Genomic DNA, 24,279 nt, shown 5'->3' with positions numbered 1-24,279 from the left:
AAAACAATAATAATATTATTATTGAAAGGGTTTGGACTGAGAAGAAACAATAATTATTATTACAGTATGGATATGCTCTGATCTGAAGATCTGAAGGCAATGGCGCTGCTATTCTCACGAAGAGCAGTGTCGCTTCAGCCACATTGCCGGTGCGCCTCTGCTTCACCTGAAACAGCTTGGAGGGTGTTTGGTGGAAATTTTATGGGTGAGCACTACAAGGAAAAGAATGTTCGTAAGTGGAAAGAATCCCTTCAAGATCGACGGAAACAATTTGCTCGTGAGGCCATACACGAAAGATATGAGAAGATTGTGGCGAACAGGGTAGTGTCAAGAGTGCCTCATCTACGGTCCGTTCATCGACAACGCTTATTGAATTTTGTAGAGCTAGAAAACGCAAGAGTAGCAGCTTACAGGTATGTGGCTTTCTATTATCCTTTTGCCATTTACACACGTAGATTAATTATCTCTTTATTGTGATGGGTGGGTGGGATGTCATGTTGTTTTGAACCTTGGGTCTAAAATCAAGGGAATACACCTACCGTAGTTCCGCGCATATAAGCCCATGGGCCTATATCCGGATATGCCCACCTCCGTTTATAGGCCCATGGGCTAATATACAGACCCAAACACCGTAGTACAGCATGTCAGTGCAGACTACATTACCAGTACCGGTACCTATGGTAGGCGGACAACCGCGGACGGACTTGTACTTTTTCGCGTGCCAGCTGCCTTCAAAATTCGAATATAGGCCCAGGGCTAAAAAACGAACCATTATTACTGATTCATTTTCCCGGAAAATGCATTATTTCATATATTAGCCCATGGGCTTATATGCGCGGAACTACAGTAGTGGCTTTGCTCTGGATGACTACTACTAGCATACGGTATATTCTACATTTGCATACACTTCAGTCCTCGAATAATGTGCCTGCTACTCACATGTACAGACTCGGGGGAGAGAAGGCCTCACCATGTGATGCAGGGACAGTCTTTCGATGTTTTCATGCAAGAAAACTTCAAAAATCGCGGAAAATTTGCGGTAATTGCAGATTTAAAAAATCGTCACAAAATCGCAGAAAATTTTGCATCCGCGAAATAACGATTTTCTCTGGGGACAGATTATACGCGCAGGTGTCCGTTACTAGCGCAGTCTCTAATACTAGCACACTGTGAGCAACTTGAGACACATAATAAGCACATTCTCAGTGGAATACAGTGTTGCATGATATCTAGCATGTGTTTCTTCTGGCTCCGTATGAATTATTGGTTGAACAAATATAAGCATGCTCTCCAATACAAGCGCGGTCTCCAGTATGAGGGGTGTTGAAAACATAGTATAAGTGCAGCAAAATAGAGAATATACGGTATTCTCCTTTTAGATAATACAAGCGTGGCGCTTAAAATAGAGAATATGCGGTATTCTTCTTTTAGAAGTGAGTCTGCTGCCAATGTTTACAGACAGTGTACTGGTGTACAGGTTAGGTCCTGGCTGTGGCGACCGGCTACCCATGGGACGAGCCTGCTATGCAGGGGAAGGAATGCTGGTAGTCTCTGAAATCGGGATGATCCCCTGCTTCTTCAAAAGAAATGGTCGTTCAGGGGGCAGGCCATGGCTGGGCCAACTTTTTGGCCACCAACATGTGTTTACTGCTGAGGAGGTCATGTGTATACCCTCCATATCATACACAAACTGTATGAAAGGCTAGGGTATACCCTCCATATCATACACAAAAAGTATGAAAGGCTAGGGTATGGCCGGACCAATCAAAAACTGCTTCCGCCGGTCCTGGGTGGTTGCTGAAAGGCGTCGGTTAAGCCTGACATGATATTTGGACACGTATCACGTGTGGGTGGGTGTTTTTGTGTATGTTGTGCATGGGCATGGCATGCGTGTACATGCTTGCTGGTGCTTTTAAGCCTAGTTCACATTCGATGGGGCGCGACGGGACGCGACGGGAAGCGACGGGACAGTCTGACGGCGTCCAATGTGAACACCAGGAACGGGAACACAACCGTACTGCCGTACGGATCGGGAAGCGACGAGAAGAGTTGGATCGATCCAACTTTTCATACCGTAGACGAGCGTAGACGGGGACGCAAGCGTACAAAACAGCTGCATTTTGAGTGTGAACAGGAGACGGCGTCGTGCGCCGACTACTCCTGATTCGTACTTGGAAATTTTTAGCATTTCGCACACTGCGCTTCCCATGATAACTTGCAGAATGGCTAACACGACTTGAGTTGTATTTCAGCAAGATAAGGTCTGATGTCACTTATGGTATTTAGGGATAGTTCAGGAGCGTGACAGACGAACTGTTTTATCATTTCCTGGAGCTATTATTTGAATGGCACACCTTTCGAAGCTAATTTTTTGGTGTTCATGAAAAACTGGTATTGTGAACTTGATTCCGCTTCATTCAAGGAGATATAATTGAAAAGAAGTCCCGAAAAACAAGAAGTTAGGTGCAAAAGTCACCCTGCCACGGACCGTGCCTTATGACTGGCGCCGTTCGCTGTTGAACGACGCAACGACTGCAGTATGTCGTGTCGTACGAATCGTACAAGATTTTACAGCTCACCCCAGCCTTCCGGACAGGCCCTTACGTCCCGTACCGTCAGCGTTCCGTCGACTGTGAACTAGGCTTTATGAGACTATTGATCTCAGTGTCCCTTTGCTAGAATTTGTTGTCAGTATAAAATTATAATCCCGTTGTGATTCCTAATTCTTTCTTTGTTTTTTTTCCTTTTATAGTAATTTTTTCCTTTTGTCTTCTGTTTTGTGATTGCACGGCAGAAAATATGAAACTCAGGAAAAAATGAAGGTGCTGAATGAAGAGCTTGAGGAGGCTAGCGAAGCGGAACGTGAAGACCGTGATGTTGCTGACATTAACAGGCGAGAAAGAATCGAGCACTTCCAGGTATGCTTGTTGGGGGAAATGGGAGACGGAATGTTTTTTTTAAACGTCGGCGTGGAGACAAGAAACCTAATATATCAATCAAAGTAAAGTGAGCGCACTCATACCACGAGAACAATGAAACAATATTTTAAGATTTGAACGTCGCTTTCATGTGATACTCATCCGAAATCGTCATCACAATGGAGCAATATCTTTCCTTTGTCGTCCAACTCTCAGTGTGATGACGATTTCTGATGATTATCACATGAAAACGACGTTCAAATCTTAAAATATTGTTCCATTGTTCTCGTGGTATGAGTGCGCTCACTTTACTTTCATCGATATTGGGGGGGGGGGGGGGGGTTGCGTGTGTATTTTGTATCTCAGTTGTACATAATGCCTTGAATGTCTTGTTTAGGTGAACACACCTGTAAAGACAATCACCTACCCCTTTATCCTAAAATCATTTTTGAATGTAGACATGTATAATATATTCCTTGTCCTCATCTTCCTGCAAGAGCATCATTCAATTTGGTAGCCACGTGGTGGTGGTGGTGGTGGTGGTGGTGGTGGTGGTGGTCATGTGTGGTGGCAAGAGTACATGAAAACAAGAGTGTGCAGCTCGGATGGGTTGCTGTCACGGCTGAATTCCGTGATTACATCATTTTAGTGATGTAGTGCGTACAAACATGATTCAAGCAGGTCTCTTTCTGCAGAACTGCAGCTCAGTTGTACGCACTACGCCACTTCCCCACTTCCCGCCTCAAATCTGCGCCAAATATGATGTAATCACGGAATTCCGCCGTGACAGACACCCATAGTAGAAACTGCCCCAAGCTGCACACTCTGGTTTTCATGTACTCTTGGTGGTGGTGATCGTAGTGATTAGTTGTATAATAATTATAAATATCTTGATCACTAAACTTGACGGGTTTTGACTTTTGAGTTTGACCAAACTGGATCATGCTGAAATGGGTGCGTGTACTTTCGCCTAAGTACCGTTCCATGCGTTGCAACCCCAGTGATATTTTAGAATGTCACACTGTATGCGACCTGTGGCTTGTCTGCTTTCTCATTATTCTGTAGAACGAAGGCTTTGTCACGCTGGAAGGTTTGGATGACGCTGTTGATGCTGCACTGGACAATCCCGTTGGATTTGGCTCGGCGCTAACACGCCAGGGTCATCGTGTTGAACGCCAAGTGGAGGCTCGCACCACGACCACCAGTACTGCTGATGCCGAAGAGTTCCAGGAAGAAGAGGATCCGGATGAAGCTGACTGAGTGCATGTTTTCATTTCCGGTGTGTGAAATAAGCGCATGCAAACCAAGGACACGCAGCATGTACAGGGACACAATACTGGCGAGTGAAACATGAAACAATGTGATTCCGCTCCTGTGCTGCCCATTCCAATTGCCCTCGGGACGCGGCCGGTCTATGCAATCAAATGCACAATTACAAATGTGCGTGTTAGCTCTCTGTCTGTTGTATGCAGTTGCATTTTATTTATTTATTTGTCAACTGTCTGCTATTCACACACGTACCGGCCAGAGTCTTTGCCAAGAGTATGCGGCTATGATTAGGGCGCTTTGCTTGGCGCACAGCCTACATTGTATCATTCATCTGCATCGCGCCCTGTACTCGTGAAAACCGCTATATCTCATGCTGTAACGCCAGTATTTGCTTGATTTCTTTTGCTCCAGTCCCAGGGCGATCTGTAGATTCTGGGCACACGAACTTCACTTCCAGTCCAAACGTTACTTTCCAACCGATGTGAAAGTGTGAGTGTGGTTTTGAATTAGTGCGCGGATGATTTTGCATGATGAAGGCAATGTTTGGCCAGCTGTCCTTTGGACAAGAGGTCACAGTTGCATACTCTTGTTTATCGGTACCGTACTGGTGCACACAGTTTTACTTGGTTTGCAACAGGTGCACGAATGATTACAGTCACGTATGTGTAGTCTGTAATGTTACCTGACAGTCGGTATGTACTGTATCTTGGACTACGCCTTGTGACTAATTGTGAGTCAAGATCATTCGTAGGGTTGGTTCATTGATGCCCGGGAACCACTACATTGTAGCATGTTGTTTTGTAGCTTGCAAACCGGCCTACAATATACCGTGCTGCTCAATGAAATCCAGTCGCATCCCTCAAGTACACGCCAGGTCCCCAGGCCTGTGAACACTGAGCTGCGAAAAGGTGCAAGGCGCAAACTTGAGTGACACGACTGGATTACATTGAGCAGGGCTGTACTAGTAGTAGGCTCAAGCTGTACTAACCATCTTTTTTCTCTTTTATAGGCGCCTATTCCTTACATGTAAAAATGTAATTTTGAATGATCTTCGATCACCTGGTCATCACCTCAGTCCTGTGCCAAAGTGCCGGAATTTATGGCACACTCTTGAACAGGAGTTGTGCATTGCTTTTGCTGTGGTGTTATTTGGATATATTAAAAGGCATAATTATTATACTTATGGCCAACCAACACCACAACCAATGTATGCGTTGGGAGCGACTGCTACGCATCATGGGTGAGCAGGGTGCCTGCCTAGGAGTGGGACATAAAGAAAAAATAAACATTGTATATAAACCAGCACTGCGTATTAGCCCAGGCCCCTACAAGTAGCCCTGGGCCGGGAACACATGATATGAAGAGTCTATCCATGTACATGCCTTCATGATGATTATGACATTGCTTGGTAAATATTATGATAAAATACCTGCGCTGTTTCGGACCAGCAGTAAGAGTCAAATCCAAGACTAGGAAGAGTCTGTAAACATGGACTCTTCGAATACAGCCCGTATAATGCATGGCCCATGGGGTTAGTTAGGTTATGGGCTCTTGCTTGACTCTGAGTCTTGATAGACCTGGTAGATCAAGTACCAATAATAATTACCAAGGCTCATGCAGCCAAGACTCAAGGGAGAGTTGGAACTCCAGCCAGGGAGTCAGGCGATTTTCCGAGTGGTTGCCTGGACCTACTGCCTGGTATCGCGGTTGAACCCAGGTGTATTATTGTTTACAGTATAGAGCGATATACCCCGCCGGGCGGGGTCAATGATATACCCTGCTGGGGTCAAAGGGTCAAAAATATACCCCGCTGGGGTCACGAATATTCCCCGGGTCACGCCAGGGAGATTTTAGTGCTGGTCACGCTTTTCATTTGTGTCATTGTGACAGTAGATCTACGAGTCGTACATGGGATAAATGGATTATACCATTTGTACTCTGTGTATACCGTGTCCCTTATATTTTCCCTCGTGCTAACGCACTCATGAAAATATTCGGCGGTATACCCCTCGTACTCATGGGATAATCCATACCAAGAGTAGATAAACGTTTGTTTATCTACTCTTGTCCATACCTTTACCATGGACCAGGCCAGGGAGCATTACACATAATGCAGTATCAAGAGTTCATGATCTTGGCAGTATGTGTAGGGCTCCCAGCCTGGTCTGCGATATAACTCCCTGCCTGGTTGGACCTAAGTAAAGTAAAGTATTATATATTAGTTCGCACATCCGCGTTACCACCGGCTATACAATTGTATTGAGAAACACAACCAGCTAAACTCTACTTGACTGCGCTTGCGCGTGTACGACCATCACTACACTCGTTTTCTGCTGTTTCAATTCATGCTGTTTTTTTTTACAGTTCAGAGAAAGGTCAAGGTTTGTGACCTTCCAACCTAACTGGAACACTCGTCAACTACCGGGTACTGATTATTGGCAGTTGGGGTCGTCGTACTGCCTTCGAGTACATTCAGCAAGTTGGTAGTTTTGAATGTTTGGACAGCCGTAGCCATGAAAAGTGGTTGGCGAGTAGGGCGTCCCGAAGCTGTCCTGAGCTGAGGACAGTGTGGCGGAGAAGGAGGTGAAGTGTGGTTGGCCCGGGCTTTCAACACCCCAGGCTCTGCTGGACCGGCACTGAACTACTTCGGAAGAGTTTGGGACAAGCCGATTCGGTGGCACTGCGAGATGTCGCTGTCAATGGAAGATGGTCCAGATTCTCCTTTCCCTATCTTCTGCTTCAACGGCTCGAGACGGGCGTGTGGTCAGCAACGGTCCCTACATCCTTCTAGACTGAGTTTTAGTGATCTGGCCGGAGAGCGTGACAGATCTCCATTAGTACCCGCAGAATTCTCACCATGTTTGCTAGCAACTCCAATGTCGCCAGGCTGGAAGTCTAGTCCCGGCCCAATGCCCAAACGTTATGGAGCTCGAAACAGGCTTGACGCATGTAACACTGGCTGGAAGAGACCACGTATGGATAGTGGCACGGATGGTGGGCCGCAGCAGAAAACTCAGGTGACCCAGTCCCGCTGTCACCTGACCTCAGTCAGCAGTCCTAGTCCCCTGACGCTAGCAGAGCCTGTAGTGTTTGCAGCAAGCCCACCACCCCCAGCATTCACATTCGACGACAGCTCCAGCAAGGCAGGCGAGATGCGCAGGAAGCCCTCCAGTTCCTCTCCCATGTTCTTCGGCGCCTTGCCGAGCAACACCAACCAACAAGCGAGCATCACTTCTGGCATGTGTCGCTCATTGTCGCAGGCTTGCATAGCACCCATCGGAATGATGACGTCACCGCTACTCAACAAAGCCTTTGGCTTGATATCGCCAAGCAACCAAGGTGTGTCGCCACTTCTCATTGGAGATTTCTCACGGCCACATATATTGCCGGTAATTGACAACGCGGAGGTGAAGCGTATCACTGGCGAGACGCTGAGCAGAGCACTGCTAGGAGGATTCTGCCAGAACAGTATGGTGGCCGAGATCCACCTTGTCGACTGTCGCTATCCGTACGAGTATGCTGGCGGCCATATCAAGGTGGGGTTTTGAAGACCGGCTTGTATGTCACAATAATGCACGTGGAGAGAAACAAACACACGCGTGCGTGCGCACACACACACACACACACACACACACACTGTACTTGCTCACTGCCAGAAACTGATCACACGGGTCTCCCGGGGAGAGGATTGAGAAACTCAAAAGGAATTATGGACTAAAATACTTGGAATGGTGCCTCAATTGACTATTGAACCGCCCAATGGCTGATTTCGCACTGCATTCACCCCCGTGACAAGTGAAGGATACTAGTGTGAGTTGCTAAAGGAGAGTGGATTTGATACTCGGACTAAATTCACTAGCACCATTGGATACACAAGAGCTCATCTAGATAGAAATAGTTCATTAATAGTTTGCCATGGCCTGCACTGGGCAGATCAGTGCGTCCGTGCTATTTTGTCAACAGGCATACAGTGTCCACTGCTGTATGTACTTCCAATAGAATGTATCATGTAAAGTCGTGGCCAAAGAAATCTGACCCATGAGTCAAAAGTATCGGTGTGTTTCCATTTCAATTACACCATGCGTGCCAAAAACTGATCTGAGGGCCGCATGAGCCTTGCTCTTGGCGCTGCTTTCGGCACGTGGGTGGGATTTCACGTGGGTTGGATTTCTTTGGCCACGACTGTGACATAGCTAACAGGCACATCAATAAAATAAGCTTTCAAGCTATTCATCTCGATGGCGACAGACCCAACCACTGTTTGGCAGACACACCGTGACCCATCAAACAAAACTAGCTGGGGCGCAAACACCCACTCTCTCTCTCTGTCTCTCTCACACACACACACACACACACACACACACACACACACACACACACACAGTGACACACACACACGCAAATTTGCTTTGGCATATATGCATACAGGTTAGGGACGAGCAGACGAAAAGCAATGGATCAGCGTATCCGCATTGCTTGCCAGAGCACGACTCTGCGCCATACCGATGAACACGGTCTTCATAGCAGTAGCATTGTAGCGCAACCTCTCTCATAGTGCATGTGTATAAAGAGCCGGAGATGTAGTATTGAGGATGGGAAAAGGGGCAATCTACTATGTCACCTTCTCTCCCGACACATGTACTGCAATGACAGCACATTGTGCCTCTCTGTGACATCTTTTTCATCTATTCCACATCAGGATGCAGCGAACATCCATGATGACGATCAGATGGTGTCCATGCTCTTCAAGAACACTGCCCTCCACAGCAACAACAGGGCGGAGCACAGTCCTACCATCATTGTCTTCTATTGCGAGTTCTCTGTCAAGCGTAGTGTTGACAGGTCAGTGACTTGAATGTTGCAGATCTTATTCCAGTGTAGTCCTGCATATCACCTGTAACCCAGGACATAAAACGCATGCAATTAATGCAAGCATGGAACAGAGTGTAGCAAACTGTGGACACGCGTACACTGTGTATTGTTGGTGTTATAATACACCGGTGACTGCATGGTGGAATACGGAATCATCTTTGGGTAGAGCTGTGCGATTTCTTATGCAACTATTGCACTAGTCTAGTACACGATTGTACTAGTATGCCACAAACAGGGTTTTTTTTATATGGCTCAGGAAGGACCCGAATAAGCATCATGAGGCTCTCTAGTTATCTCCACACCAGCATTAGCTATATCAAACAGCCGCGAGGCTGTCCCATGAAATACTGGATAGACTCAGTCTGTGTACAGCAGGGAGTCGTAGAATCCAGAAACGCGACACGGCCAACTGGATCGTGAAATTATGTGGCTTTTGCTCCCGCACTGCACGTCCCAGTCGCTCTTGGGGCAGGGCCGGTTTATGCACGCTCGCATATGGCATTGTTGGTCTGGGCCATGTTTGGAGTCAGTAGGTCAAAAGGCTGCAATCGCGAGTTGCATAGACCACGGATTACGTAGAACTTCCAAATCCGGGTCAAATACACATGGGTCTGAGTACTTGAAGATCTTTTATGGTATTGTGTTATCTCCCTAGATGCTACAATTCCCTGATGTACATGTCACCTAGCTGTTTGGGAGTGCCTTGACTCTGCTCATGATGAGAAGAAAATTATTTTAATAATGGCTAAACTATCATTGACAGATGAATCATGATGGATGAATCTCAGGACATTCATTTATCTGGGCAATATGCTAGCCATACATGCACTATCTACTCTGTTTTGTTTGCTTGTCTCGTCGACGATTATTCTTGTACATACAGTACTATAGAACAAGCACTGTGCTGCTGCACCTCAGATACAGTAGCCAAAGCTGATTTCGTATTTCATTGGCCACCACCGCCCATGACTACCGTATCTACCCAGTACTCTGTGTGGCTGTGGGTGGTGACCTGAATGTCTGTTTGATCTGCAGTGATGGCTTTTATAAACAAGAAAAGCAGTCTTGCAGGCTTCTCTGTCTATTCCATTCTGACAAAGTGCCTGAAGCCCTTGCTGCAAATAGTGCTCAATACCCTAAGGGGCCAGTCACATTGAGGGAACAATCCTCAGATTATAAACCGGGAAGAATTTTTCTGCTTTTCATCACGACCACACTGCATACGCACAATGAAAAAAATCTCACTCACGCGAGCAATTTTGTTGTCACCATACGCTTCTGGCAGTCTGTCAGCCCGTTCCTGGGCCAGAGCTGCATCAGCACAGCCTCTAGAGTATCGCTCCACTTCATAACGCAATAAAAAAACAAGGAAACTCAAAGAAATCCAGTGGAAGCCGGGGATGATTGTAATCTTCGGCGGAAAAGCGAAGCCTCGAGCTGATTTTCATCGAGTGGATTAAATCTCTCAAATCTCCCGCACAGCGGCAAATGTCCATGGTAACCACGGATTTTTTTCAAATTTTCCCTCAGTGCGACCGGCCCCTAACAAGGGCAGAGCGTACTACACAAGGCAGACGATGAGTGTTTTTCTTTAACACGCAACTCGGAGTTAGGAGAAAGCTTTTTGGTCTCTGTTGTTCTGCCTTGTGTCTATTCCATTCTGTGGAAACTTCCTTATTAGGGGGGTTAAGTCCCACGTAATCCGTGGGTACTTTACGTGTGTGTACCACGTGATACTCAGTGACCCACGTACAGACGTTTTCTGATTCACGACATACCGTGTATGGAGGCTCACCCACGTTCCGCCGAGTGTGGGTGAAAATCAGAATGGAGCGCATTGTGCGAGCTGTGAGGGTGCTCAGCTGAAGAAGTTTCCGAAGCACGAAATCAAAATATTGGATGAGCTTCTTAGGCCCGGGTAGCTTCGCCTTTGACCAGGTTTGGGCCTTTCGCTTCATGCTTTTGTTTGTTCTGTGTGACTAAACACACCATTGCAAAGTGGGTGCCCTTCATCCCCTTTACGTGTATCACACACGTACGCGTTTCCGTTACGTGGAACTAAACCTCCCTATTGTGCTGTATTGTGTGTCCTGTGTCCTGGCTTGTGACAGGCTTCGCAACTTTCGGAAGCATGATCGGCTACACAACGTGGAGAACTATCCTAAGCTGTGCTTTCCTGAGATCTACCTGCTTACTGGTGGCTACAAGCAGTTCTTTGAGTCATTTCCTGTAAGTAAAGAATGGTGTTGACTACGTGTGTGCCTGTGTGGTATGCGCAGTGTGAGGGGAGGGGATTTTAATGGGTGGCTGAGTTCTTTTTACCGACATGACTGCATCCACAGCTGTTTTGCCAAAGGAACAAGTTGCTCCTTCATTCTAATTGTGCATCGACACACCACCTTGCTGTTCCTGCATCAGGCTAACCTGGGTGATAAATTGAACTCTGACCATAACATTTCTGTTTGGGCTTTGCACAGGAGCTCTGCTCTCCATGCGGCTATATCCCGATGAAAGACGAGCGGCATTCGCAAGACTTGATTCGCTTCAGTCGCGGAAAGACCTTCGATGGAACCAGCAAGAAGGCCGGCAGACAGCTTCGGCGGTATGCAACGCGCGTGTAATAAACTACTGATGTACTTGGCATGATATTATGTTACTGCTCTGTATCATCAAACCTCATCATTGACATACCGACTTCATATAGTGCATGCGAGAAACTCAACGCCATCACAAACATGCGCGGGAAACAAACTACGAAAAGTGCATGCACCGCTGAAATTCAACTGAGATGAGTCGTGCTAGAATCTAATGGACTCGAAATGATAAGATGCCAAAAAATACAATTATTCTGCAGCGAACCCTCCTGGTGCAGGTGGCATTGTGCGAGGTGCGACGATGTCACCTGCACTTTATGCTTTGTGACCACAACAGACTGGGCAAGCCGAGTTTATGTTGAGTGTCAATCTGCTTGATCCAACGCGGATCGATTTTGGAAATAATTTCATTTTGCATAGTTTTATATCATTGCTCTATTCTCCTTCCACTCAGCATTCTAACTAAGAACATACACTACGCATACGTAGCACATTATTGATAAGTTACTTTTATCACACGTGTACTCGATGTTTCATAGATGATATTCTTATGTTACCCGCCATCATAACAATAACCTCACTTATGTTACATCTTATTCAGTATTGTAACCTCGAACCACACCCTCAGACCAAAACATATTCCTTTTTTATTTTCAACGCTGCTGCCACTACTGTTATACTCTTCATAGTTCTACTTTCCCAGACAGATGAACAACTGGATTTGTTTTCGCACTTCTCCACATCACCAAGACTGACTGCATTACCATGGCTGTACTCTTGATAATACATTGTACATGGCTTTCACTGGTGCTGTCCTGTGTGTGGTCATGTACATCTCGGACGGATTTGTTTAGCACTACAGTCGTGTACATGTCTCAAGCAATTAGCCACTGAGTTGTATAAGGTTGCTACAACTCCCAGCCAAAGAAGACCAACAATCCAACTATCTCAATGGAGTGATGCATGTTTGATGTACATTGTATTCTGCTACGGTACTAGTACTGCCTTCGATCCAGTAATCATTTGAAACACAAAGCCCCGAAAAGCGCACACTCTAATGCTGAGCTAATGCATCCAATACTGGAACTAGCCTGGGAAAGGTATTTCCTGTATCGATACAAGTAACAAAGACACGTCTGCAATAACAGCTATACTACCCACAATGGTTCAGGAGAGGGGAAACAGAAACAGATACAGGTTGAACAAACGAACCGCAGTTCATTGAAGTCAGGAAGGTGTACGTGACCGTTACGTTGTTGCTCCACAACAATAAAATATAATTATTTAGAAAGAAAAGGTGGAAAGACGGGACTTCGCTCAGCGAAAATCAACTTGCATACTGAATATTTACCATAATATAAGGCTATTAGCATGAAAACAGGGCTATGTACCTAGGTATGCATTGTCTGTACCTAGGTATGCATTATCGGCACCTAGGTATGCACTGTATGTACAGAGCAGAGCGATGTGCAATATCACATTGCTACCTATAAATCATATTGCCGTTGTTTCCTGCCTTGCATTTGCAAGGAGCACGGAAACAGAGAGAAGTAGGAAAGCGTGAGCGTGAGTGACATTATATAGGCAGGGAGTAGGAATCCAAGATAGTAAGCTGCTTAGCCAGCAAGTGCAAAGTTACTTGACATGACCTCCATTATTTACACTCAAACAAAGTTGATACATGCACAGCCAGGTGTAACAGTCTGTAGGGGTGGTTTGGCGGAATCGGGAAAGCAGGTTTGGACAGAGCTTGTTGCCACCCAGCAGCTGGTCAGAACGATTCCTAGCCGTTGCTCACGGATTGCCTTTCCTAGTCTGGGCTCCGCTGGTCGTTGCCCGGGTGCGTGATTTCTGCATGACACACGCACATCCACAGCAGCACCAATAGGCTATCATCGCATGCTTCAGGGCATCAACGCATGCTAACGCCACAGACAAAATACAGTACTGTCGGTCGCCGAAGAACTGGGGGGTCGGCCTCCTAGCCTAGACCGTTCTTATTTTCATGTATTACAGTCGATGCAAAGTCGAGTCACCGTGTATACATTGGTATGCTGTGCTTGGTGAAATTCTAGTCTGGTCGCTCTTCGGCGCCCGACAGTACTGACACGTAACTGTACTAAAAAGGAAATGAAAGGCCACGTTCGCCACGTTGGAACACTTTCGAAATTTCATTTTAAAAATGCTTTTTTCTGATGGGTTAATCCTCGAGGAAAACACTCGTTCATCAGCGAAGAGTAACACATTGCTTGTTGGAGGCTCATTTTCAAAGCCAGTGGGGTTTCCAAATGCACGATGGAGCTTCTGTCAACAGTATGCAGCGGCGGATCCAGAGTTCAGCTGAGGGGAGGGCGCGGGTAATATTCATGACAGGGAACCCATGCGGTACATGTATCTTGTACACATTACGACATTACGGCTATTTTACGTCTCAGGCTTACCGTAATTCCGCGCGTATAAACCCACGGGCATATCCGGATATAAGCCCACCTCCGTTTATAAGCCCATGGGCTTATAAACAGACACAAATGCAACTCGCGTGTCAACAAGAATTTTTCACAATGTAGACTCTTCCTACCAAGGTACAGCAGGTCAGTGCAGTTTACCAGTACTGGCAGTAGAGTATGGTAGACCCACTATGAGCACGGACTTGTACTTTTTTCGTGAACCTTCAAAATTCGAATATTGGCCCATGGGCTAAAAAATGAACATGTTTTACTGGATATTTTATCCCCAAACTGCATTATTTCACATATAAGCCCATGGCATGGGCTTATATGCGCGGAACTACGGTAGCGGTTATGTAGAATTAATATTTTAGCACATGCACTCACTCCCACTTTTTCAACCACTTCATTGAGGACTCTGGCTGTAGTAGAACATAGCCGTACTACATTGAACTGTGTAAAGATAGTGCTTCAAAACTCAAGACATGCTGAGATAGAGAACAATAATGCTGCGTAGCAGTGCCACCAGCCACATCATTCGTGACAGTCACAACGTCGTCATCTGCGATAGTTTCAGCAGGTAAACGCTCCTGACTCGCATCACTACTACTGACAGTCCCACCATCGTCGTCAGAATCTACTTCAGATTCCATTTGGGGAAGATCAGAGTCTGAGCAGACCTCAATCTCAGGACCTTCGCTGTGGTCCGAATTCTCCTCCAAAGACAGGTCGCTCGACTGAGCAGCTGACGAAGCGCAAGTTCGCTTCGCGAAAAATCCGTGGAGAGTTTGTTGGCTCCCTGGCCGCTTGGGCGGGCGGTGCGCCATCCCCTTCACCGACTTAGCTACACAAGTTCGTCAACTGAACACTAATTTCAAAACTAAAAGTCAAACAACTACTCCGTGTTCAGAAGAACTTTCTTATCTGACACTAGAAACTACTTGTCACAGTATGTGCAAACACTTGCGCAACTGCCCACGTGCATGCACTAAAGAAAATCGAAATATTTGAGGGGAGGGCGCGCGCCCACCGCGCCCTCCCCTAGATCCGCCTCTGGTATGGCAAAGCAGATTGGCCCACACTGGACACCGCAAACTCAGGCACAAAGGGAATTGGAATTATCCCCACCGACACGAGACAAACCTTTACGATGACCCTGATGTCATAATCCTCTAGGAGGAACAATATTCGCAGTGTCTGCAGTGCTATCGGTACCATAACATGCATTAAGCAACTTTATCCTGGGAACAGGCTTGGGAATTGTGACTGCTCATCACCATGCCTACACAAATGCATGAGATCTTTCCACGTATAATTTTAAATTCCCTTTCGGTATAATGGTTTCGAACCAGTGAATAAGACAAATGTTTGATAAGCATAAACTTACTGCAGTAGTGGATGAAGCTCTTGCACCAGCAGTCTTGGTGGTACGACGATTCCCAGCCGCAGTAGTAGCAGCAGCTCCTGTTACATTTGCATTAGCACCAGAAGTTGGACGGCTGCGGTTGAGAGGCGGAGTAAGCGGGACAAACTGACCAGAACCACCAGACATGTCGTCCAGGGCTGGCTCGGTTTTGATGGGCGGCCGGCTGGAAACAGTAGCAGCATACGGGGGAGGGTGGTCAGATGCACCACCATCCACGTGAGTGCCAGCAGGCACAGCAGCGGCGGCGGCAGCAGCAGCAGGATCAGTATGATGCATGCTGGGCTCAGCATGAGCAGCTGGTGCTACGGTACTGGACTGCTGCTCCTGCTGCTGCTGACTCTGCTGTGCAGGTGTATGCAGCTGAGCGTCATCATAGGCTGGATTCTGTCCCTCAGTGGCAGGGATTATTTGCTGAAGCTGCTGCTGAAAGTAGACTTGACCCTGCAAATCAACAAACCCATCAAAACAGAGAGTAGATATTCAACACACCCGTCAAACAGAGAGTAGATATGCAGCAAGCGTGCAAGGAGAAAATTACGAAGCAACACTCGGAGCAAAGAGGCAGAAGTGCAACGTAGATATTATTTTGAGGCCTGGTGCTTGATGGTTCAACCCTGAAACACTGCGTCGCAGCAATAGCCTTGTTAATCATTGTGTGAATGTGTGTAAGAGCTCTGCCACAGGGCATTCAAGCACTGTCACAAGAAACAGGCAGTCTGCTTTGTTGATGCTAAAAGGACGTGCATCAACACTGCATAAGCAGTACCAATCAGATGCCAGTGCACACCATTGACAAGCTTTGTTGTTCAAAGTGGTGCCGGCAAAATTACCTGGTAACGCTCCCCGTCACGTTAGCCGCACACACTGTTCCAAAAGTCTTAACCAGAAATTCAAATTGCAACTTCACACTCGACAACACCGTGTTCCAAAAATCATGCGTGCACACAACTTACCATGCTGACGACGTTGGACTGAACCATGCCAGTGGCGACGGCCTGCAGGCCACGCTGGCCGGCACGTCGTAGCAAGCCGACTCCATTCTGGCTAGCACGCTCAATGTAGTTATCAATTTCCTGCAGTACCATCATGCAACCAACACCGGAGAGACGTAAGAATCGTAAAACACACTGGTTAACACCTGTCAATAGCCATCTACATGGATTGACATGCAGCCACAACGAAACATCAGTAGACAACACCCTGGATAGAACATACCGTTCTCTTTGCATAGGATAAAAAGTTTTTTTTTGGGGGGGGGGGGGTCTTACCCATTCCTCCCAGTCATGTGACGTTGGATAACGAGTACTGCACCACACTGATGTTTGTCCTTTGGAGGTATGTTACACTGATGTCTCACTCTACATGCATATGCATATGCATAGTATCGAGTATTTCAACTATTGGCACTGATATTCCTCAATTCACAACTGTAGCAGTTAGCACCACTGGAGCATGCATACCAATTTACGTACCCTCTCGTTTTTCATCAGGTATGGGTGGACAAATTTCCGGTACAAAATACTTGATCCCTGTAACAGAAACAACAGACAAGGATACGTGATACTGCTGAAAATAACGTTTATACAGTGCATTTCTTGAGTCTGAACTCTATGTGTAGCTTCAGCTCTTCCGTAAATATACACAGAATGAACAGAAACTGGAGCAAATACAGGCTATATGTGCCGCAGAACGCATCTCAACCCGGAGTCATACACAATACCAAGCAATTTTGCTGAGACAGGTGTGCTCTCCCGATGCCGGACATCCACGCAGCAAAGCGGAAACGAATGCACCAAGGGTACCACCCTCAACAGATTTGCTTGAGTCTGTTTGCGATGAAGAGCGTTTGAACTTAGGAATTTACGTTCAATCGACCGCTGGTACGTGAGATAACAAGTGCGTCGAGTTTTCTACTTGCTTGAGTGTCTGCCGGTGGCTGTGTAATAAATCTCCACACTATTACTTGTACACTATACTAAACTGTAAACAATGCAAGCAGTCAGACACCACAAAGGTGTACCATGTACGTGTGGACTCTACTTACCTTCGTAGCAGGTGCTAGCAGCCATATCAAGAACAGGATCTTGATCTCATAATAAAGAGGCACCCTGCACACAACAGCACACCAGGGAGACAGACGATCAGCTCACTTATCTGAAGCTGTATGCAATTGTCTATCGTTGTCTCCCATCCCATCTACACCATTCCTTGATGATCCTCACCTGGACAAGAATTAGTATTCTGGCAGGTCTCTACTATTGTCGATGTAGCCAAGGGCGGTCAAAGGGTTCGTATCTTGTCTCTGAAAGTGGGATTGACTTTTCTAAGAGCTTGCAAACTCTATAACAGGCGATCGCACAAAAGAACCGAGCCTCAACGAGCACAGTGAATGTGTTTGTTGGCAGGTGTGGTGTCAAGTGGAATAGATGACTTGCACAAAGATCCGAGCCGCGAGTGAGACGGGGCAAGTGCACCCAGGCTACACTGCGGGCACCCTACACCGTCTGTAGACTAGTGTACAAGTAGTGTACTTTTTTTGTCAGCATGAATGAACGGTGCACGGCATGTACATGTACATGATCAGTACCGTCACTGTCTTCAGCAGCTCATGAGTCATGCATGTGCACTTGTAGGGTTAGTGGAAGCAGGTATTGTACTACTCCCTGAGTGGAAGTACATGACTGTATTATTATGTGAAGAGAAGCCAGGCGTCCAAACCAACCCAAAATACTCTTGCCTTATTCTTCGGTGAAATAGTTATAAAAAATTGTCTTACTAAACAACAGTGAGCATAGAAGCAACCTCGATGCACCCAATAATATGGCATCCGGGAACAGCAAGTGTTGCACGAGGATCCCAAGAACACGTCAAGTTCCATGCTACCCGCCGCCATCAAAAGAACGAAGGATAACTGTGCTAGCCTAGTTCATATTCAAAGTGACGCAAACGGTACGGGATATAGGAGCCTGTTGGGAAGGCGTGGGTGAGCTGTAAAATCTTGTACGGTTCGCACAGCACAACATACATGCAGCAGTTATTAATAAGGCCAAAACAAAAAATTGGCTTGTTTCCGGTCGGCAACCCCTCAAAAAGGAGACTCGGTCGGCCGGACTGAAACTTTTTTTGGATACTTTTTTTTGGTTCCTCAATCGTTGTGGTATTGATGGACAAGAGTACCTACACATGTACATTGTACATATATCATGGCAAGGGTAAATGTCAAAGTTGACAGACTCACTGTTCTTGTACAGCCATGTGGTGTATTCCTGTTTTCGTACATCCTGAGAAATCAAGCAAACAGTTCGAGTGCTTCCAGCTCCGTTATTCTAGCTCGTATCGACCCCGGAATTTTTCGAGCCGACAGCTGAGAATCTCTGCTACCTTGTAGGTGTTTCGATTGTGGAATTCGGTTGAGATTTGACTGAGTTATGACTCGTTGAGTGCACTTGCACACATGGCATTGCCACCGTTTGTATACATTTGGGACCAAAAAAAAGTATCAGAATTTGGGAAAAAGTGGCCCGGTCGGGCGACCGGAAACAAGGTCATTATTTGTTTTGGCCTAATAATAATCTTTATTTCAGGATTACCCAAAGGCTAACGCCTATCTGGAGGATCTCCTATTATTTTGATTGCGACGGTTAACGTCGACGGACGAGAGTCATAAAGCACAGTCCATGGGGGTTGACGTTTCTGGGCTTCCTTTCCGAAAGGAAAGTTTTATTTCTTCTCAAAAAAAGCAGAATCATGCTGATTATACCAGTCTGTTATGAAGACAAGGAAGCAGCCATGGACATTGTGCCATACTAAAGGAACGACAGGTAAAAGATAAAGCACTTCATCTGAAAACTCAAGGACTATCCATAAATACAGCAAATGATAATCCTAGCCTGGTAATGTCCAACTCCGTCATGTGAGCCATTCAGTGAGTTGGGAAGCATAATGTTCGAAATGCTGAAATTTGAACAGTTGCAGTTGTGTTCGTCGCCACACAATGCCATCGCCAGTTCACATTTGAAATGTAGCCATTTTTACGCTTGTGTCCCTGTACACGGCATGGAAGGCTGAGCAGTTTCAACTCTTCCATCGCTTCCTGATCTGTACAGTAGTGCGGTTGCGTTCCCGTTCCTGACACATCAGTCTCCGCTAACCAGCATCATGAGCACTCCAATGGTTCCCGCCGCTCCTTCCGTATCGTCCCAGCGCGCCCCGTCAAAATGTGAATTACTGTAGGCAACGGAGCCAGTGTATGATGAAGGCGAATGCACTGTTTGATGATGCTCCAACAAATCCTTTCTAAGACTGAGACCCAGCCGGAGCCGCATCGTCGTCATTACCAGCTAATCATGGGGAGGTATAATGTGACTTTCCACCACTCCCTGATTCAATCATAGTTTGCGAGCCTGCGCCAAACTGCTTTCTCACTAGAGCCAGGCATTGGATACATAATGGCTTCAGTAAGGTTTACAATGCTATGTCTCTGGCCTAAGTCCAAGTCTAGATACAGCTGCTCAGAGTCAGGGCTGATGAAGTGTTCATATCGGAACAAGTGAGACTTCAACAGTAGCTAGTACACATCAGGCCTGAGGACTTCGCAGCGTTTCTCCAGCACACTTGTTCTCTCCTTCAACTCAAATACTACTTGAAGTACTACTAAAGGCCATCTGGCTCTCACACTCAGTCCTTCCACCCCTCATTTTCGTGGTTTGGGCTTCCACTCTTGACTCGGCAGGTTCCTGGCCTCTCCGCAGTCTGTCCTCAGGAGACTGGGGTCGCTCTGGAGCTAGTGCAGCCGAATCGAAGGGAATCGAGTTCTTTCTCAGACGTCCACAAACTTTCGTTGTGCTTGACTTCGCTTCCACTGCGGGAAAGTAGTCACACTTCAGGACCACGTGCTTGTTGCAGCCTACACCAATGATACTAAAATAATATTCCCTCATTTTTCTGCCTCCCGGCCGGCCGGCCGGCTCGAAAAGGAACGTATGGAATGGGAGCCTCAGTTCCATCTCTCGTCTGCTAGTGCATTCAGGAGCGTAGCAGCGCTTCGGCATGACGATACAAGCCGAATCAAAACAACTCTACTCTCTAGCCGAAAAAACTAGCTCAGTGTTCGTCAGGCAAAAAGCGAAACTTCGAAAGTCACGAACTCAAAAGGTGGGGAAGTCAGAGTCAGAAGGTGCACTTGCCCCGTCTCGAACCCAGACAATCTTTGTGCAAGTCATGTATTGGCAACACGACATCACTGTTACTCACCAAGATAAGAAGATATCTCCAAACGTCTCAGCGGTAGTGAAGAAGGCAAACACCACCCAGTACATCATCCATTTGACCTAGAGCAAGCAAGCACACGGCCATACACACATACCGCACGTGTCACGGTCAAACACAAGCGGGATGCAGGTACACACGCCCACTCCTCATGCTGAAAAACCAAGCCCCCCTGTGGAGTTCACAAATGTCTGGCAATGTGCAGTGACGAAGCAATCTGGCTGAGGGGCCATCCGGCATTATCGATAATTTTCACGAAGCAAAACAGTTTAGTTATAGTTACACTCCTCTAAGGACAGTCGAGTCAGACCTCGCTTAACCGCACACATCCGTTTTCCACAAAAAATCCAGATAGGCGAGGGAACTGGAAAATCGAACACACATACTGTACATGCATATGGCACACCAAAAGGTGTGCAATTGTACGAACATGTATATGGGCCCCATGCAGTACAGCTAGCGTGGACATTGTGTGAAACAAGCGGGGGAAAAAAGAGAAGAAAACTGAGTGCTGTCCGCATGCAGCCAGCAGGTCAAGGAGTCCTACCGACCCCATTTGTTTGTACAACTCCCTGATTCTAACTTCTGCAACAGGATACAAGGCTTTTTGTACATACTTGAACCAGTTTGTACACAAAACCATGCATCGGGATGCGGATCGCGAAGTCCGGTTATGTTGTATGCGTAACGTATACTGTAAACTGGTAACCAGCGATTTTCTTTCGGATGGCGAGGGATCCGGGATAAAAGAGGACCGGATAAGCGAGGTCTGACTGCAGTTGAAACTACTTATCTGGGTACATGCAGCTTCGTGCGACTTGTGCGTCAGTCCGTGAGTATGAGATTGACACAAGCCATGCAGAGGCATAGAGATTGCTCACAACTTAACTATCATCAAAATAGACATTTTTCAGCAACTCAACAATCCATCACATAATTATTTGGCGTGTTCATTCTGAGACTGTATAGTACAGGCTTGGGAAAAAGGGCTCATCTCCTTTGTTCGGTTGTCAGGCATATCAAAATTAAGCTTCGGGTGACAAGCAAAGCAAACACACGTGTGGCTGATCAGAAACATAATTACAAATTTTATATACAACACTATTTTGCTGATGATCAGCACAGTAACAACTTATTGTTTTCCTTGGGTAATACTTACATATTCCCTGACATTCTTTGTTCTGACAGCCTTGTATGAAGAATAAGCTGGATAAAGCGTGCCCAAGCCGAGTCTTCAGCCATTCGCACGAAACAACAACAGAACACAATAACCTCACCAACTTGTCCCGGAAACGTGGAGAAAATTACCTACAAAGAACTTACATCAATACTCGAGAAAATAGTTGGGAAAGCATTCTACATGCTCAATGGCAGGTATCAAAGACTGGGACTTTGGGACGCAAACTATCCCTCGAACGTGTAAGCTGGAAGCAAGAAACCTGCAATTATTCACTTCGTCAACTCTGCTCCTTGTCCAGTGTTGTTGGTGTTGTGAACTTCCGAATTCAAATCAAAGGAGGCTCATGCTCAGTGACCACTGGTGACACTTTGCTGTTCGAAAAACACTCATGCCGCTCTATCGCACTTGCTGCAGGTTAGTCCGCTACATGTACTCGCTAGCCCACCTACACGCTACATGCATGCTAGCACGAAGACAGTGCAGAGCTACGAGTCGAGTACGACTCTGATCTCGTAGTCTACGAGTGCCATTTTCGTCAGATCAGCTGCGCCTTGTTACTTTCGCGCCCAGCTAGCTAGCTAGCTGCTAGCTCATGATGACTCGTAGCATGTGATCATGTTTTTTTTCAACTACACACATCATGTGACATGCCCAATGGGCGAAATATTGGCAAAGTAACATACAGCCTATCATTATGATTGTAGTATTTCAGACATTAGAGTTAGACAGATGATTAGTTATCGTGCAGCTGAGAGCGCTGCCGGAATGGCGGTAGTTTCAAGTACATGTACATACATGTATGTCCTATCATACTTGCGTACTTCAACATTACTACAGTACTACTACTAGTACTAGTACTAGTACTACTAGTACTAGAGTCTGATCTATGCTAGGCTAGCGCTACTGACTGTTCTGCAAATCGTTGGTCTTCACTTCACTCTTCAGCTCGGCTCGATCGAGTCGAGGACCTCGATCAGCTGATCGCGATTGCCTCCGGCCGGGAGGTGTTTGTGCAGGGTACTAATAGTAAAAGTCGTCTAAGTACTGCCCGTATATGTATGGCTATCGTAGTATCGGCAGTATGCAGTGGTTTGCGCACAACTGAGTTACTCGTCTCAGGAGCATGAGGCTGAGTTCAGGATCAGACCGAACCAGGGAATCGTTTGAGTACGACTCCCTGGACCAAGTAAATAAAGAGGTGATAGGTCGCATGGACCAAAGATGGAGAGGCAAGAGTTTTCTACCCACGGTATGCCCTTGGCTCTTCCTGACATACTACTAGCAAGAGTACATAACCCCCAGTACTGTTGCTACTAGTACAAGCTTTTACTCATAATTACATGACTGTCTGAACAGCTCGTAGATCCACCGACTACAATGTTGCAGTGATAATTCTTGGCCACAGGAGCCCCACGCATCTCAACGACTACGTTCGACTTCGTCAAGTCGGTGTCCACTCTTTTGATCTCGGTGTTGCTTGTTGGCAAGTTAGTTGGTGCTGCACCCAAATTCCAGTTAGAAGTATGGACTGGCAACCGTCCTTTGTGGTCACAGACTCTACCAGTGCCTGGCGTGTGGGTGATGAACCAGTCTGTAGCGCGTGCAGGTGTGGTGAGTAACACGCTGGCGCTCGTAATACTAGACCTTGTGCAGCTAAGTTAGTTGTTGGTGATAAAGTCTAGAATGCCGATCAGTAGCAAAAGTACAAAGGACATACATTGTACATGTACTCAGCAAGACACGAGGGACTGGTGCTTGTAGTCGGTATGGGCCGAACTGTTATGGTGGTGGGGCTCCCTGGCACTTTGGACGGGGGTGGCTGCCTATTTTAGCAAGATATGACAGCAGCGGCATGGCACAAGCATAAGACGTACATAGACAGCTCTTGAACCGATACTATTGTACTGTTATGTCAATATGCAATGTTATGTACTTAGTACGCTATAGCAGTCAATGCAACGTCGGTGCAGGGCATCGGGTACCCGTGAACTGATGGATCCACAAGGTCAAGGAGCTCAACTCATCGTCTTTGACAATAATCATCTTGTGCTAGCAGGCAGGGTAACCGGTTGCCGTTGTGTCAGAGCAGCAGACAGCTAGGCAGGGGCCTCCGTGGAACTGCTGCTGCTGCTGGTGGTGGTGAGTAGACCTACGAGTACGAGTCGGACACAATCGGCGAGTCGGTGACCCTCTTTGTAGCTACAGTGTACATTGCGATAATTCTCCCTCTCTTCTCTCCAGAATGGCTTCACCCCCGACACACCAGCCCAGGACCACACGCCTGTGACGCCTCACCCGCCAGGCT

General features: G+C 46.7%; 3 protein-coding genes across 3 annotated transcripts; 2 read left to right on the top strand and 1 right to left on the bottom strand.

The window, feature by feature from the left end:
• The first annotated feature begins 17 nt into the window (after positions 1–17).
• LOC135805942 (small ribosomal subunit protein mS26-like) lies at positions 18–4,667 on the top strand. The gene is made up of 3 exons (XM_065320064.1): positions 18–413; positions 2,795–2,918; positions 3,984–4,667. Exons 1-3 carry the CDS (start codon positions 100–102, stop codon positions 4,176–4,178), a joined length of 633 nt encoding a protein of 210 aa, XP_065176136.1. The 5' UTR covers positions 18–99; the 3' UTR covers positions 4,179–4,667.
• A 1,896-nt stretch (positions 4,668–6,563) lies between these two features.
• On the top strand, positions 6,564–12,664 carry LOC135805937 (M-phase inducer phosphatase-like). The gene is made up of 4 exons (XM_065320058.1): positions 6,564–7,723; positions 8,887–9,029; positions 11,171–11,288; positions 11,537–12,664. Exons 1-4 carry the CDS (start codon positions 6,875–6,877, stop codon positions 11,678–11,680), a joined length of 1,254 nt encoding a protein of 417 aa, XP_065176130.1. The 5' UTR covers positions 6,564–6,874; the 3' UTR covers positions 11,681–12,664.
• A 227-nt stretch (positions 12,665–12,891) lies between these two features.
• Positions 12,892–22,322, bottom strand: LOC135805939 (receptor expression-enhancing protein 2-like). The gene is made up of 8 exons (XM_065320060.1): positions 22,118–22,322; positions 21,954–22,026; positions 20,780–20,856; positions 17,571–17,634; positions 16,999–17,055; positions 16,480–16,599; positions 15,488–15,967; positions 12,892–13,504 (listed from the first exon to the last, which is right to left on the bottom strand). Exons 1-8 carry the CDS (start codon positions 22,147–22,149, stop codon positions 13,448–13,450), a joined length of 960 nt encoding a protein of 319 aa, XP_065176132.1. The 5' UTR covers positions 22,150–22,322; the 3' UTR covers positions 12,892–13,447.
• Between the last annotated feature and the right edge of the window lie 1,957 nt (positions 22,323–24,279).

This window comes from Sycon ciliatum, chromosome 1 (genome assembly GCF_964019385.1).
Source record: "Sycon ciliatum chromosome 1, ocSycCili1.1, whole genome shotgun sequence".
Lineage (NCBI taxonomy): Eukaryota > Metazoa > Porifera > Calcarea > Leucosolenida > Sycettidae > Sycon > Sycon ciliatum.
Note: the sequence above shows the minus strand (reverse complement) of the source record. Positions and strands in the feature narration are given on the sequence as shown.